The sequence below is a fragment of the Macrobrachium nipponense genome, chromosome 16, assembly GCF_015104395.2.
Source record: "Macrobrachium nipponense isolate FS-2020 chromosome 16, ASM1510439v2, whole genome shotgun sequence".
In the NCBI taxonomy this organism is placed as follows: domain Eukaryota; kingdom Metazoa; phylum Arthropoda; class Malacostraca; order Decapoda; family Palaemonidae; genus Macrobrachium; species Macrobrachium nipponense.
The window spans coordinates 19,498,146-19,514,390 of NC_087209.1; the positions used below are offsets into that span (position 1 = coordinate 19,498,146).

A 16,245-nucleotide genomic window follows, 5' to 3' on the forward strand; every position below is an offset into this window, starting at 1 on the left:
TTTAGTACCTATCTTTCTTCAACGAAAGAAGCATTATATAAACCATTTCATCATACACTGATAAATGACAAGTACACCTACGCATGTATATCGGTTTACTAAATAGGCACGTGTGAGGGTTACACCTTCAGTACACAATTTCCTTACGTCAAGATGATTACATCTACCTTCTCAATATGTACAAAAAACCATCCCCCACATAGAGATAACTAATAGAAAGTGTTAAAAAAGTTTCCAAATAATTCATAACATTTGTCACCAAGTTTAAGAGTCTTTGGTATTTTAATTAAGGTTATTGAACAGAATACTCAATACGTACGTACTTCAAAAAAAAAAAAAGTCAATCTATGTTGAGGATAGTCTATTGTAAATATTTACACAATATAAAACTTTACTAACAGTAAAATATCCATAACACACATTGCCTCATACCAAATCACAAAACTTCATCAGGATATAAAAGTTCCTAGGATTTCAATCAACACTTTCTGCATTCTCTTCTTGACACTAGTGTAGCTAAATGGTACGTAAATAGCTAAAATGATGAGACTTAGTAAATCTGCTGTTCATAAGGTAAATCTTAACCTCCTGTTTCAAAAAGTATGTTTATAAGATACAAATCTTGAAACCTGAAAATTTTTTCAAAACTATTATAAAAAATGGAAATAAAAATAAAAACTGAATTCTGACCTGAGATTCCAAATACAATAGAAAGTATGATCTATAACCACTAAAATGTCTATTTTTTTTTTTTCCAAAATTATGGGAATTTCCTGAAGATTTCTGAACCACAAAATGCAATGATTAATGTTTCGAAGTAAAATGTTTTCCCAGAATTTAGTAAAACATCTAAACCCAACATAAATAATCATGGGCCTAAAAATTATGTTAGCTGGATGGAATTATCAGTCACTATACTTTAGCAAACTGCCACAATCCTCCTTTACTGCAATCCCATAAATATTTAAATTGTCTATTGCACAGTTACCCATAGAACAAACTATGCCAATTAAGTACTTAATATGCTGCAGTACTCTCAAAGTCATTAAACTGAGAATAGCGTCTCCCACTTTGTACTCAGCTCAAAGCAAATTCAGTCAGAAGGTAATAACACCTTCGTTCGTTTATGATAATTTCTAGTGTGCTCTGTGTTCAACATGACAAACTTTTCCATACTGTATGCAGTGTGTACTTGGGCACAAATGCAATATTTAGTGAATTCTTTTTTCTCCAAGTCTAAATATATGAAATTGTACTTACAGTGTTTGAGGCAGTCACCATTTTGGATATGATGGTACCAGTGGGAAATGCTACTCATGTTTAATCTTCTGATGATTAAATTTCTGGCAATTAATGCAAAACAGAATGCAGCTGGATTACAATAAATTAATGAATAAAAGTTACAAACAAAAAAATAATCTTCTCTAAAGTGTTAGTCTTAAAAAATCAAAACTCTTTTCACACAAAAATTCTTAAAATCTTAACCAAATATCACACTTTTTCACTGTTACTGATACACATATACATAATATTGTACACTTATCAGTAACGCAGTAACACTGCCTAAAATAAGATTACAAGTCTACAATATAATGTGGCGTGCTGTTCTCTATAAACTATTTCAGAAATAAAATGGTAATACGTATCTGGCTTAAAGGAATAAGCACAAAGTTAACTGTGACCAGAGATGACATCTCAATGAGATCAATGTATGTGAACGAGTGAATTACAAAATATCACATGATTGATAATAATTGTCTCTGAACACAAGGCAAATAGACAATAAAATTGGTGCTTCGTAAGCAACAAGCAAATCAATAAATTATATGTATACTGTATATCTTTTGAAGTAGCAAAATAAAGCAATTTCATAATTCTAACATTTTAAAGGACTGGCCATTTCAAAAATATATACAAAATTCAAAGGAAAAAAAAAAGGTCGTTACCTTTAAGTGAAATGTGGACTTGACTTTCGACTAGAAGCATTTTGAACACTACAAAAGTTCCATTCTGCACGTTTTACAAAAACTTCTCCATGTCTAATTCCTTGTAGTCATATTAAAGGAGGTAACATTTTAATGATTAATGTCACTGAAGACTTCGTGATATGTCTTACATACCACCCGGCTTTGGTTGGGTTGTATCATATGCTCGAATCACTTCCGATTGACCAATTACTCCATGTTCCTCCTGAGAGAAGGCGAACCCATCTGCGGCAAGAGAAAGCAATCTGTCTTAGAATGTCAAATTTACATATTGGTGCAACACCTTTTCTAGGGCTGTGACTTCAAGTTAAAATTAAATTCACATATAACATCACTGTACAATATCATAATGAATTCCCTCTCAAATTTCAACCCAAAAACACTGAAAAAGGAGATATGAATGTTCTCTGCAAACTCTGAGACATTAAGCAGACAGTAATGTGCACAACTGATTATAAAAAAGTGACACAAATGAATTCAGAAATGGTTAGGTAATTAAAATTTCTGTCTAACATGATCTTTAACTATTACATGGAAGTAATCAATAATTTCTTAAACATACTTTTAAATTTTTGTTACAAAGAGGTTTACCACAGCTATTAATGGATGAAGTTTACCGAGTAGTACCAAGCTCACACAACTGACTAAACGTGAGTCATGTTTATCATGATTCAAAACATGTACTCTTTGTGTCATTAAAACCTTAGAATTATGTTAATTATCATCACAACTTGTATGGCCCTCTTTGCATTTAGCAGGAGGTAAAAGAGTGGACAATTCCTATCACAAAACCTAATGCAAAAGGGAAAATGACAAGTAATAAATTAGAAAACCCTATGAGTACTACTTTTAAAAAATGCAACTACACTATACTGTTAAATTTTAAATATATTCTGGGAAAAATTATGTATACCTGATTAGCAAAATTGTTATATATAAAAATATACATAGTACTTTGTTCAAAATAAAAATAACAATAACAATGTCTATTTCAGTATTACTATTACTGAATTATTATAAACATTTATAGGCAATTTTACATACCTATACAAGAAATGGATAAATTTACATCAAAGTTTTGTTATACATATTATTGTACTATTTTAAACATAGCATGAACACAAGAGTCGTTGCAATTATAAAGTATGATGGTTTTGATGGCAGTATTTATTATGTGGTGGTGGTGGCAGGTGAGAAGATAGTATGTAATACTAGTGATTTTTATGGCTATATTTGGTGTTTTTATCCTTTGGTTGCTTCCCATGTCAATCAAGTCTTGTAATACTAATATGGCGTGACGGTTGACGGTTTGTTGGTGTAATTTTGATAACCATTTACTAGGAGGTAGTCTCAGGGTACTCTAATCTGAGGACATAGTCCAGAACATCAAGATATGTAGTATTAGCTTGTCTTGGAGGTTTTCTAATGCTTATGAGGCAACAAGAATGCCTCCACTATGGATGACATCTGTGATGGATATTAGAACCTGCCAAGTCAGTATATTATTGTCATTTTCAGGTGGCTTTCTGGTGGTACACACTTTTAGACATATGAAATTCTTTTGGAGAAGTGCAGTGCAGTGAGTGCTAGTATATTCTCAAACAAGGCCCTGGAACTGATAGATGAAATTCTTCTTTCTAAGGGTATCACACGTTTATTGTTGGGTCAGTCTTTTGCAGGAGGCTTGACATATTCTAGTTCCAATGATATTACAATATTAACTGTCTGGTTATGGTTGATGAGTTTACATAAGGTATTCAGTGATTATTTCTCTTCAAGCACATTCATCTTATGGGTACTATTACACATTCATGCCAACATGGCATGAATTTGGGGGTTAGCTTTACTGGTGATAGGGGGATATGAAGAAGGAAGATTGTATCATTCATCAAGGATCTCCTTGATTTGTCCATGTTATTGTTGGATGAACAGTCACTTGGGCAACTCAGTTACATTCCTTGGGTACAAAATGTCAAGTGTAAAAATGAGAAAGGGCCCTCTGAACATATGTTATAATGGCACTGTTCATATTGTTTATTTGTATGTACGGCGTTTTTATGTTGCACGGAACCAGTGGTTATTCAGCAATGGGACCAACGGCTTTACATGACTTCAGAACCACGTCGAGAGTCTACTTCTATCACCAGAAATACACATCTCTAACCCCTCAGTGGAATCCCCGAGAATCGAACTCCCACACAGGCCAAGACCATACCAATCACGCCACTGAGGTGCTTACAGAAAATCAAGTTCAATGATGAATGGTACACCTGACTGGGTACCAAACTCCCAACTAAGAAAGGACAACTTGTATTAAGAGTATTTGCACTAGGATGACCAAAATATGTTTCACACTACGTCCAGAAGGGCACAATCAGTGAGCACTATGAAGAGACAAAACATATTAACCTACTGGACCTAATACTATCGACAATAGATGTCAGGATTGCCACTCAATGCACTGTGGAACTGCCCCCTTACAATACTCCAAGCCATCAACTACTAACATAACTATTGAATGCAAGCCAATCTCTTGACCAATGCAATTTATTACCAAACCTGAGTGAGTCAGGTGCTAGCCATCAACAACAAACTGTAGACAGAAATAAAATGCCCTGGCATCACCATTTTCCTCCCCTTGCCAACATATAAATACAGCCATTGACACCAACACACAGCAATTTATTAACACAACAATTCATGGTGTAATAATGCTAAATCTGAAGCAGTGAAATTTCTTTATATTTTTTATGTTTCATTTTAGCTTAACTGCAAATATAATGCATATACGTACATGTTTTCCCATAAATCTAATTTGGTCACATTAGCACAGGATAACAAATACTACAGCTATCTCACACTGTAGCAAATCAGAAATTTGTTATGTTCATTAAAAGTTGCTAAACATTTCTGTAGGAACTAAAGATTACTACTATATCCAGCACAACTGGTAATCATTCATGGGTATGCTATTGCCTGTGCAATACTTTCAATTACCCTAAATATTCTTAAAGAGTTGGGGATAACAATTATCAGACATTTTAATTTGATCACTGAATCATATGAGTTATGACAAGCTGTATACAGTATTGTCCTTTAAGGAGGCAGGCCATTAATATCTTTCAATTCTGGTTTTGAATGAATTATGTACTATACGAGATATTGTATAGTACTTGCAGAAGAATAAACAAATGACATCCACAAGGCCCCTAAGTTACATTTGTTGTGTTCTTGACAATGGAGCAGTTTCCGATAGGTTTCCTTGTATTTCTTGGTTATTATGGACAAGGTTCAATGTAACGTAATTTACCTATTTCCCCAAAAACGTCTTAGATTTTCAAGCTAGGACATCGATGTATGATGTTTTTCTCACTCTCTCTTTTTAGGTGTAGTTATGCAAGCTAACACTTCCATAAAAAATGAGACTGAGTATGGAGAGAGATCCCACATTCATTCTTTCCAGCTTGGAAAGATATGGTACTAACTAGTAGTTATTAAAAAAAAAAACAGATTTCTTTAATAATTTACAATTTTATGAGAACATTTCCTTTCCTACTATTAAGTGTTAATTAGCTAATGAACTGCTAACTAAATGGCACTTATGATTACTGTAATTTCTTTTCCCTATATGTTTCTTGTAGTATAGCAAAGAGTAGGTACATATACGCATATACGTACTATTATGCTTTATTTCTTTGCTTTCTTCTTCGGTAATTTTTTCATGACAACTGTATAATTACCTGATTCTCTTTCTTTAACTGGTTTTTTTTATTAAATATAAGTAGCATAGTATACATTCCATACTATGTTTTGCTTCTTTACTTTACTCTTCGATAATTTTTGGTAATCTGTGTGTAAATGTTAAGGTTTCCATTTGGAAGATTACTCTTCATAGTGGCATGAATTACTGCTGGATGGCATTGTTTCTGGAAGGTGATAGCTGACAAGAAATCTGAAAAATGTGGACAGTAGTAACAGAACCAGATACCAGCTAATTTTGAGCTTCAAAATTTGTATGGCTTCTTGATTGTCAACTGCCCTTGAAGGCTCATAGTGTCTGAATCTGAAGAAATCAAGTCTACTTCCAGGCTCACTGACATACTTGCCTTGAAAAGTAAAGTTATTGGTCAATTTACGTATACTGAGGGTCCAGAGGGTATATGTTTAGTAAGACTGGTGATCATTGGAATGTTGCAAGATCATAATATAATCATACATATAATCAATGGAGGTATGAAAAAACTTGTTCTGCAATATAAAAGGAGTTTTGACTTTTGTTGTGGTATCAAGTACAATAATCAGTCTATATATATATATAGCATCATACAAAAATAATTGTTGAGATTGTATAATTAACACTATAATAAATATAGCTATATAAGTTATTTTTAAGGTACCTTTACCTACAAATATCTTGGTATACACAGCATTACATATGTGTGTGTATATATATATATATATATATATATATATATATATATATATATATATATATATATATATATATATATATATATATATTATATATATATTAATATATATATATACAGGCAGTCCCCGGGTTACGACGGGGGTTCCGTTCTTGAGACGCGTCGTAAGCCGAAAATCGTCGTAAGCCGGAACGACGCTTGGAAATATGTCTTAAACTAATAAAAAGTTATAAAAACCTTACTTGTAATCCTTTGGTTACACAACATGTTGTTTCCTGTAGTCTTATGTACAACCTGGAGTTATTTTCATAAAAGAATGCTGGCTCTTGAAGGTAAAAACTATTGTAATCCTCTGGTGACACTACATTCTTGAAGTTTTATGTACAACCTGGAGTGATTTTGCCAAATCTTGAGGGCTACAAGAACAGCTGATTACTATTTACGTATCACATTGACTAATTAAAGTAAACGTATCTTTAAATAGGCTTATATAATAGTATCAACAAAACATTTCCTGCCATGAGTCAGAGGCCGTTTAATGAAACGAACACTTCTCTGTCCTATCTGTTCAGAAAATAAAAGTTACGTCAATCCCCCTGACCATTGTTGCCAAGGCGTCTCTCTCTCTCTCTCTCTCTCTCTGATCAAATTACACTGGAACCTTGACATACAATTGCCCTAATATACGAATGTTTTGAGATACAACAGAAAATTTGCGAAAATATAAGCTTTGATATACAACGAAATATTTGAGATACGATTTTGCGATGAGTGTTAGTTGTATAGGCGACCGATAAATGGCGTTCAGTCTGTTTGTTTGTTGGTGCTGCATGTTAACACATCGTTGTTTAGTTCGTTGTATTTGCGCCTATTTTTCGTGTTATTTTGTCTATTTTATTATTAACCATGGGTCTCAAAGCTAAAGACAAAGCAGGTGATAAGAAAAAACCCAAGAAAATTATTTCGATGGAAGCAAAACATGAAATTATAGCAAAGCATGAACGTGGCGTTCGTATCGTCGATTTGGCAAACGAGTATGGTCGAAATTCTTCTACAATATCCACGATCATCAAGCAGAAGGAAGCTATAAAAACCTTCCAAAGGCATCACCATTATTTCTAAACTACGAACTGATTAAAAAAAATAAATAAAAATTAGTTTAGCAATGTTATTTCATTTGTGTTTATTACGTAGTTATTAGTGTACATACATAAATAAAAAGAGAACAAATCGTTCCCTGCCACCCTTCCCTACCTCCTCCCCCTGCTGGCCTCACGTCATCTTTCGTTGTGGTAAGTAAAATTCCTTTCTTTTTTTCAATTGATTTTATTAACATTTATTATCATTTATCACATTGCTATGTTATTTTATCATTATGTGTGTTATTACTCGTTTATTTGTGTAAATTGTTGTGGTTATATATGTAATTTAGCTGTGTTTAGGTGTGGTTTCATAGCGCTAGAACGGATTAATACATATTACATTATTTTAAATGGTAAAAAAAAAAAAAAAAAAAAAATGCTTTGAGATACAACTGTTTTGATATACGACGATGGTAACGGAACAAATTAAATTCGTATGTCAAGGTTCCAGTGTACTGAATAATGTCTCTCTTTGGATACTTCGATTTTGCTAAATCTTGAGGGCTACAAGAACAGTTGATTACTATTTACGTATCATATAGACTAATCAAAGTAAACATATCTTTAAATAGGCTTATATTATTAGTATCAACAAAACATTTACTGGCATGAGTCAGAGGCCGTTTAACAAAACGAACACTTCTCTGTCCTTAACTCGGAGCGTCGGAAGACGCCTCTCTCTCTCTCTCTTCTCTCTCTCTCTCTCTCTCTCTGATCAAATTACTGGATAATGTCTCTCTTTGGATACTTGGAATTTGCGTTGTAATCTAACCAGAAACTTCGTTTTATTATTATTACTGGAAACAAGCAATGATTTTTTCATTATTTGCACTTTTGGACTGTTAAATGTAAACTTTGCGCACTGCAAGCTAGTATGTATTCATTCGCTCGGAAACTAGTTCCGCATATGACGCGTCACTAAAAAACATAGAAAAATACGACATAAAAAGTGTCGAAAATCATCATAACCTCAAAATTTTTGTTGTAATCTAACCAGAAACTTATTTTTATTAATATACTGTGCTAAACTATAAAGGATTTTTATCATAGTATGCGTTTTTTAAAAGCGTCGGAAGCGTCAGCGTCGTAACCTCGGAACAAGCGTCGTAACCCAGGACGGATTTTCCATTGAATATTTAAGAAAAAGCGTCGTAACCTCGGAACGTCGTAAGCCGGAACCGTCGTAAGCCGGAACCGTCGTAACCCGGGGACCACCTGTACATATATATAGAAATTAGAATATATATATATATATAATATCTATCTATATATATTTATATATATATATATATATATATATATATATATATTATATATATATATAAAACTACTCATCAGTCTTTCTTATTTGTACATATGGTAAATATAACTGTACTTACTTGACATTATATCTAGTTTAGAAATCATTATTAAAGTATTGACAAAACATGCTAAAATAATTTTGAACTTGACGATATGCAAGTATGTATCATAATAATATTAAACATTCTAGCATTAGTCCACAGTATAACCTGCAACCATAATCAAAATATGATAAAGCAGTGATAAATGACAAGTCTTTTTTTAAAGAGTCTGAAATGTAATTTAACTGTAACCCTTAAAAAATCATTCAAAATGCAATAAAAGGAGTTCCCATTTCCTTATAGGCTTGGATTCCTTATCCATAAAAAGAAGTAATAATCATATTAGGAATTGCAGTGCACCACAGCATAAATCAGCGAACTTTCAAATACAGCACGAGATCTCTGAAGTATAATTAACAAGTTAACATGTTTATAGTCTTAGACTTGAAAATAATTCTGGCAATCAATCCACTGAGGGTTGCTCATTGGAGAAAAAGGGAGTGTTGCATTCTGATTCTTTAACATGAACAGATGAATCATTTCTATACTTAGGTCATCAACATTTAGAAAGTTTTGAACCCCTTTTTGACATATTGCTGTACAGTTCATACTCAGAGATATGCAATGCTCCTAGTGCCTTAAAGGTCTTAAGTACAATGAGATTTGGCCCAGCATTAGAAACAGCTTAGCACTGAACTTTAACCTCGCCTAAAAATGTCGGCTACCTATATTCTAAGGATGATTGGGTATGCCATCTATCCTCCCCCTCCTTTGCATACTAAAGATGATCTTGTCCATATTCAACTATGCACTTTTCTTGTTAACAAAGGCTCCATCCTGACCAAGAAAGAAGTGAAATGGAAGAAGGAAAGAAATCCTAACCAATTTGTTAAGAGCAACAACTGAGAACAAAATTGTGATTTGGACCCAAGTAGCTGCTCTCTAAAACCAACACCTAACAACGAGGGATGGGGGGTCAATATAATGTAAAGGTTCTGATATAGTAGTAACATACAATGACACTGAGCCAGACGAAATGCATCTTTAATTTTTCTCACCAATGTTTAATGCTGATTTACCATTTTCCTTTAGGGATAACTAGACTTGGAATGACTACATTATCATGAGCTAGTTGATTTACTGTAAGGACTATAGATTTCTTATAAGTATGTATCTCTACGGTATACACAAGGAACTAGTTTGCTAAAAGGTTTTGATGTTGGTAGTGAAAATGTGTTTTCTGGCTGTGAGATTTTGTTATTACAGAAAAATTCATAGCTTGTGGATAGCCATCATACTTTATCCATTTAATTATTATATTTACAATGTTTATTTACATAATTGAATGTTATTAGCAGGAAGTCTGCAGTGACTTCACTTTAATAACTATAAGCAGTGCAATATATCTAAAAGTTAAGTGAAGTTTATTCTAGCACAAAATCAGGCAAAATAATGTAGTAATTAAAATTAATAAAAAAATTATTTTGACTTATTAATCATTAAATACTTGTCTCTGAAGTGGCATTAACATTGAAATAGAAAGTTTGTAGAACTTTACTCTTCATCACTAATGGGTAGTATATTTAGACAGTCCTCAATCTCAGGTTTGCCACTTTTCTTTCTATATTAAGACAGAAGCTCCAAGAGATAATCTATTTCTTTACTCTTCTTCAGGAAACACTACTTCAGCTGTCCACTCCCTTCCTCCCCTAGGTCTTAATCAGGCAACCTGAATTAATTTTGTGCCTAACAAGCTATTTTCCACACATTTCATGGTATCTTGAAATATACAACATTATGTATATACTTTAGCATACAGCATAAAGTATCAGTTTCTGTCTTTATTTCCTAAACAAGTATTCCCTATGCAATATCATGACTAAATCTGAAAAAACTTTGAAGCCCTCTGAAATATGGGAAACAGCTCATTAGAATTCAAGGTAGTGTTGACGAGGTCATCAATGAGCTATTACTATGGTTAGCTGTAATATAAACAAGGAATGCAGAATCTAGAAAAAGAAAATTTTGCAATCATAAAACATCACACAACAGCACCATATATGTATGAAACCAATGATGGAGTGTGAATGGTGCAATAAGTATACTAAATTATTGTTAAAGAGTAGTCCAATAAGCAAGATGATAATTTGTCTTACACCTGAGTGCTGAGTGCACTTCAACTGGATTCAAGCGAGGCTTCCAAGAAGATGGTTGTACTTGTGGTATGGTATGTGCTGTTGGACACAAAAATAAACTATACTTATACAGTATTTACTTGTGTATTTACATATAGTGAATGTAATGCATACATATATACACTGCACAGTATATACATATATACTCTGAACTTTTGTCTTTACAACAACAGGATATCAAAGTCCTGGACTAAGATAAAAACCACAGTACATACTACTACAACACTTTATACTGAATAATATGTAATAACTTAAATAACTACATAGATAAAATGTGTTTGTGCCCAAAGAAACCAATGGAAATAACAGTCGGTAAAGATGACAACTGAAAAGATAAAAATACTGTAAACATCAAAACTTATTCAGTAAATCCAAAACTCTGATGCCTGCTGGAAGAAAATGCAACCTACAGCTTTAATAATGAAAATTGTTTTAAGACATTCCATACACAAGGAAATTCCCTAATATCCTAAAATCTCAATACAGCACATCATTGTGAAGATTTACTAATATGACGGAATAGTTATCCCTACGATGTCCATAATACACATCATATAGTACCAAGAAACGTACATCTCTGTGAATTTAATGAGTACGCGGTAGTCTAATATTCCTTTGTGGTTGTCTTAGCTACAGAGCATTCAATTAATACTTAGTATGTATACGTACTCTTATGATGTGTACTGTCTTTCCACTTTTCAAATTAATTCTAGCACTACAGAAATGATGTGGTAAGCATAAACACCTTTAATTTAGTTTTAATGAAAAGCATACAAAATATACACCTGATTCACTTAATGTGCAATTAAAAACTAACATTCTGTAATGGAAAAGTTCCTGTCAGTGTAAATAAATGATAGAATACGGTATGAGAACATGTTTTTGCAGCATCTAGGTTGCTGTACAAAATCTGCACAGATGCAGAGAAAGGCTCCAAAATTCATAATAAAGGGATTTTGACGAAGGAAAAATCTATTTACACAACTGTGTAGCAACATACATACTGTATCAAGGTAATGTATGAACATAACTGTATAGACTATATGTAGGGTTTGTTACTTTATTATGCATTCTCTGTGACTGAGTACCTCATAGCATATTGCCCAATACCATATACAAATTTGGACTCGCTTGCAAACTTGCAATGTACATTCCAAATGTTACCTTACAATGTAAACTAACAGTGATGAACCTCTTAGCCACTCTCTCTTTAACAGCCCTTGTAGCTTGGTCGTAAAGACTAAATGTTGTTCTCATGTTCTTAAATATAAGATAATCTACTTCCATGTTTAACTGAAACAAAGGGTTTATTGTTTCTAATAAATAGAACAAATGACGAAAATACATACGTACATGTACTGTACCGTATTAAATTTCCTAGGATTACAAAAATAAAATGGTTTTAGGCATTCTGTCAAGGGAAGGGATAGTTGTCAATTTACTAACTGGGCTAACTTATAAAAAGTTAATTGCAAGAGCACCCATTTAGTACACTAAGAAACAGATGGGCTTTGATTGTCTGCCTAGTATTATCTGTAAAATGGATGTATCTCTATAGGAAATATTACAAAATAATTAAAGGGCAAGAAGGGAATAACAATATAGTGAAAGAATAATTAAACACATAGGATTAAGCAAAGACAGATTACTTATGAGGTGACGTGTAAATTTGCTGGTTCTTTGTTCATAGTTATGGCACATTTCACATTGCACCACATGAAAATACAAAACTTAAATCTTCAATTTGGCAGATTTTCAGTATGCACTTCAATCCTGATTCCTCATTATTTAGGAAATTTCAGGTAAATCAAGCTATCTTGCCCCACACAATAAAAATGAGAATAACCTTTCAGATGATGCAGTGAACATAATTAAATAGCATGGTCAGCTTTAAAGTTTTTTGTAAAGTACTTAAAGGTTTTAATGAAAGACAAGCATTAAAATATCAAAAGGGAAAACCTGATGAGAAAATGTATATCACGCCAACTTTCAAGTAGTTTCACTTAAAGTTGGGGTGTCGGTCCACTTTAACTGTGCACTAGCTTAAAATCCTAACATAACCGATCCCAGGGTGCAGTCCTACCAAAACAATGAATTTTCCAGTTTCCTTTTCAAGATTTCTTCAGTTTTTTTTTTCTCTCTTCCATAAGCCTTGCATGAAACTTAATATCAGCTTACATAGCTAGTACTACTATTTAAAACATTTTTACTACCTTCTATTTGGTATATCTTAATTAATTTATATTAAAGAAAACAAAATTGCTTACTTCCCCATCATCTACTTTTATGTTAAAAACAATTCTATTTACAATTTTACAAATACATTTACAAATACATATTTATGATGGTTTTCTTGTTAACATAATTCAGAAATAGCAAGAAAGTATGCTGCAGCTTACCTGAAACCCGCAACATTGAGAAGGCACTACGCTTGAACACTTAAACAGATTTTTTTCCAGGCTTTGTATGTATTATGTTACCAGGAAGAAAACCGAATGTACATTACTTTATTACCATTCTAATATTGCTGTTTTTGTGAAAATTAACATCAATTCATGCAAAGCATCACCATCACCCTAATGATGATATGACTATTAAAATATACACAGACTGGGTATGGCACCATGCAATTTTAAGACAGATTTTAAACTGCATTATGCTGAACCCTTTTCATCAGAGTTATGCCTCTGCCAAATTACCCCCAATTAAAGCCACTTTTCGGCTTGATGACTTAAATTATATATGCTAAAGTCCTTTGGGCGTAATACCACCTAGCACAACTCAAGAGATGCAACTTCTTCAGTCTGAGTATAAGAATTTTGGTAACCTAATGATTCTGGCTAATTAGCTGAGACTGTCAATGAATGCTTCCAGTGTGCCACTTGGAATTCTCAGTTGCCAGTTGCAGTCCTTTTACCTTGGTACATGGGATGTTGGCTCTGTCACCTTGTATGAACTTGCAATGAAACATTAATTCCTCAAGACTGGAGAACTTACAGTTCCAGGCACTACCCTACACAATGCCATATGATAAATATTCCAGAATAGCTTCTCGTTTTCCAATACAGTACCATACCTTATACAATAATGCTATGTGGTACTTTTCTTATGCTGTACTGTATAAGATAAGCTATAAATTGTTAAATATTTTGTAAGTTTTTCTTCTGAGTGCACAGTAATACCCTGTGATGAACACAATGTGTGATTTGAAGTGAAACACATATAGTACTATGATCAAAGACATTGGGTGCAAGTGGTTAAGAGTGTGAGTAAGAGTGACATTAAGAAGAAAAGAAGTTGCACATCTACCAATACATTCAGGAATTTAGGCCCAGGCAGAATATGGGACGGAACCCTTCGCAAACTTCTTATCGATGGGGATCTTTTCTGCAGCACCTAGTGTGATAAATCAACATTGACATGAATTTTTTGTGTGTGTGTTTCAGCATATGAGGAATGCTTCAGGGTTCATATCTTCAAGGTATAATGTCCTATACTGTAATATTATTATTTCATTTCTTGAAAGATTTCACTGTACATTCCATTAAAGGAATAACATAGATATATTTATCAGGGCTGCAGAGATGATACTCTAACAGCAAATTTAAGCAATTACAGTCATATATAACACACATTAACATTCAATTAAAGGTTCTAAGATTCTAAATTAATGATCTACACATGCAGAGCAAAACATGAAACCACATTGGTATTAAAAGAATAACTACAGTATTAAACAAAATTTTCTTTCTAATTCAAAACACAAGACCTAACAAAAACAGCAGTAAGAGGGCATACATAGTATAAATACCCTTGGTATAAATACCCAAGGAATCCCTGTACAACCTCCAATTCAAATAATAATTTTGTTACGCTTGCAGTCACCAACAATTAACTATAAAACATGGACAAATTTCTAATACCTTTCACTTGTAATGACTCGCTCATCAGCCTTCCCCAATAAGTACCAGTTGTACAGGGTTCTTGGTTAATTAAGCTCAACTTTAAAAGGACAGTGTGCAAGTCAACAACTCCGATGCAAAGTTTATGCACCAGTTTTTTTATATATATATTTACTGTAATACGCTTAGAGACGATCACAGAATAATTCGGAAGTACATAATTTATATGTTACATGACATTTTACTTTCTTGGTAAATACATCTTTTCAGATACTTGTAATCACATCTAAAATATAACCACGCATTTCAACAATCATCAATAATGAGTATTAAATGAAAAAAAAGTGAATTTAGCTAAAAGCATTATACTGTGAAAGGACTGATGGCAGGCAATGCTTTTGATATATGTTCTTAAAAGCTGCAATTCTGTAATTAGCACAATTTTATTTAAGGAGTGCTTAAATAGGGTGTTTTATGGTAAAGCCTTTCCTAAAAGCTGGAAAAAGCAACATTCCTTGGGGTCCTACAGTTTGAGTCCAAATTCACTGCTCCCTTGTGTGTTTTAAGTTTTCTTTCCTATTTTCAATTTCTTCTTCCGACAGATCCGCAAACAGAAGTTGTTTACTAAAAAAAAAAAAGTATTTATGATAAAAAAAGCAAAGACCGTAAAAAAAAACAAAGGTAATAATAAAGCTCTGCGCCACACGCTATGAATAATGTAGTGTGCCCGCAACTGTTTTGGAGTGAACGCTAAGGAATAGGAACCAGTTAGGAAGTTGGCGGGGGTTATTGCTCTCCAGTAGCAACTTGAGAAGTCTTTAAAAATGAGCTTTTTGTCTGCCTAAAGAAGAAGTAAGAGTTTACGATTTTTCTGAAATCTTAAGGATACGTTTCCACCCCGAAAGTTTATTTTCGTCTCCCCTTCCCTTCATTCCCGCCCCCCCACCCCCCCACCCACCACTTTTTTTACAATCTATGCTTCTTTAAACATTAATGCTCATATTTTCATTGTTTTCCATGGTTCAATAAATATTTGCGAAATCTGTGCGCTGATCTTGACTTTACGTAATGCAGTGAATTTGGGGTCCTAAACTGTAGGATTATCCATTCCGCCATGTTGGAAGCACAAAAGAGACGCTTAAGAGTTTATCATATATATATTTAAATTTGCCCAAGCGTCGTGAACAACCCATAGACCCACCACCTCATCCACCCACCCAAGACTAGACTCCTACCCCCGGGGTCTAT

At 33.3% G+C, this 16,245-nt stretch overlaps 1 protein-coding gene across 4 annotated transcripts in view; it reads right to left on the reverse strand.

Annotated features, from left to right (window-relative positions):
• LOC135195588 (probable phospholipid-transporting ATPase IA) overlaps positions 1-16,245 on the reverse strand; it is a 291,149-nt gene that overhangs the window by 1,328 nt on the left and 273,576 nt on the right. For 2 of the 4 annotated variants that reach the window (XM_064221906.1, XM_064221903.1), the window contains 2 exons: positions 11,057-11,134; positions 1-2,210 (listed from right to left, as the gene is read on the reverse strand). The exon at positions 1-2,210 is cut by the window's left edge and continues 1,328 nt beyond it. In XM_064221906.1, the coding sequence (XP_064077976.1) occupies positions 2,113-2,210; positions 11,057-11,134 (176 nt within the window). In that variant the 3' untranslated portion in view covers positions 1-2,112. The remainder of the gene's footprint in view (positions 2,211-11,056; positions 11,135-16,245) is intronic. The other 2 variants (XM_064221905.1, XM_064221904.1) reach the window with 1 other exon arrangement.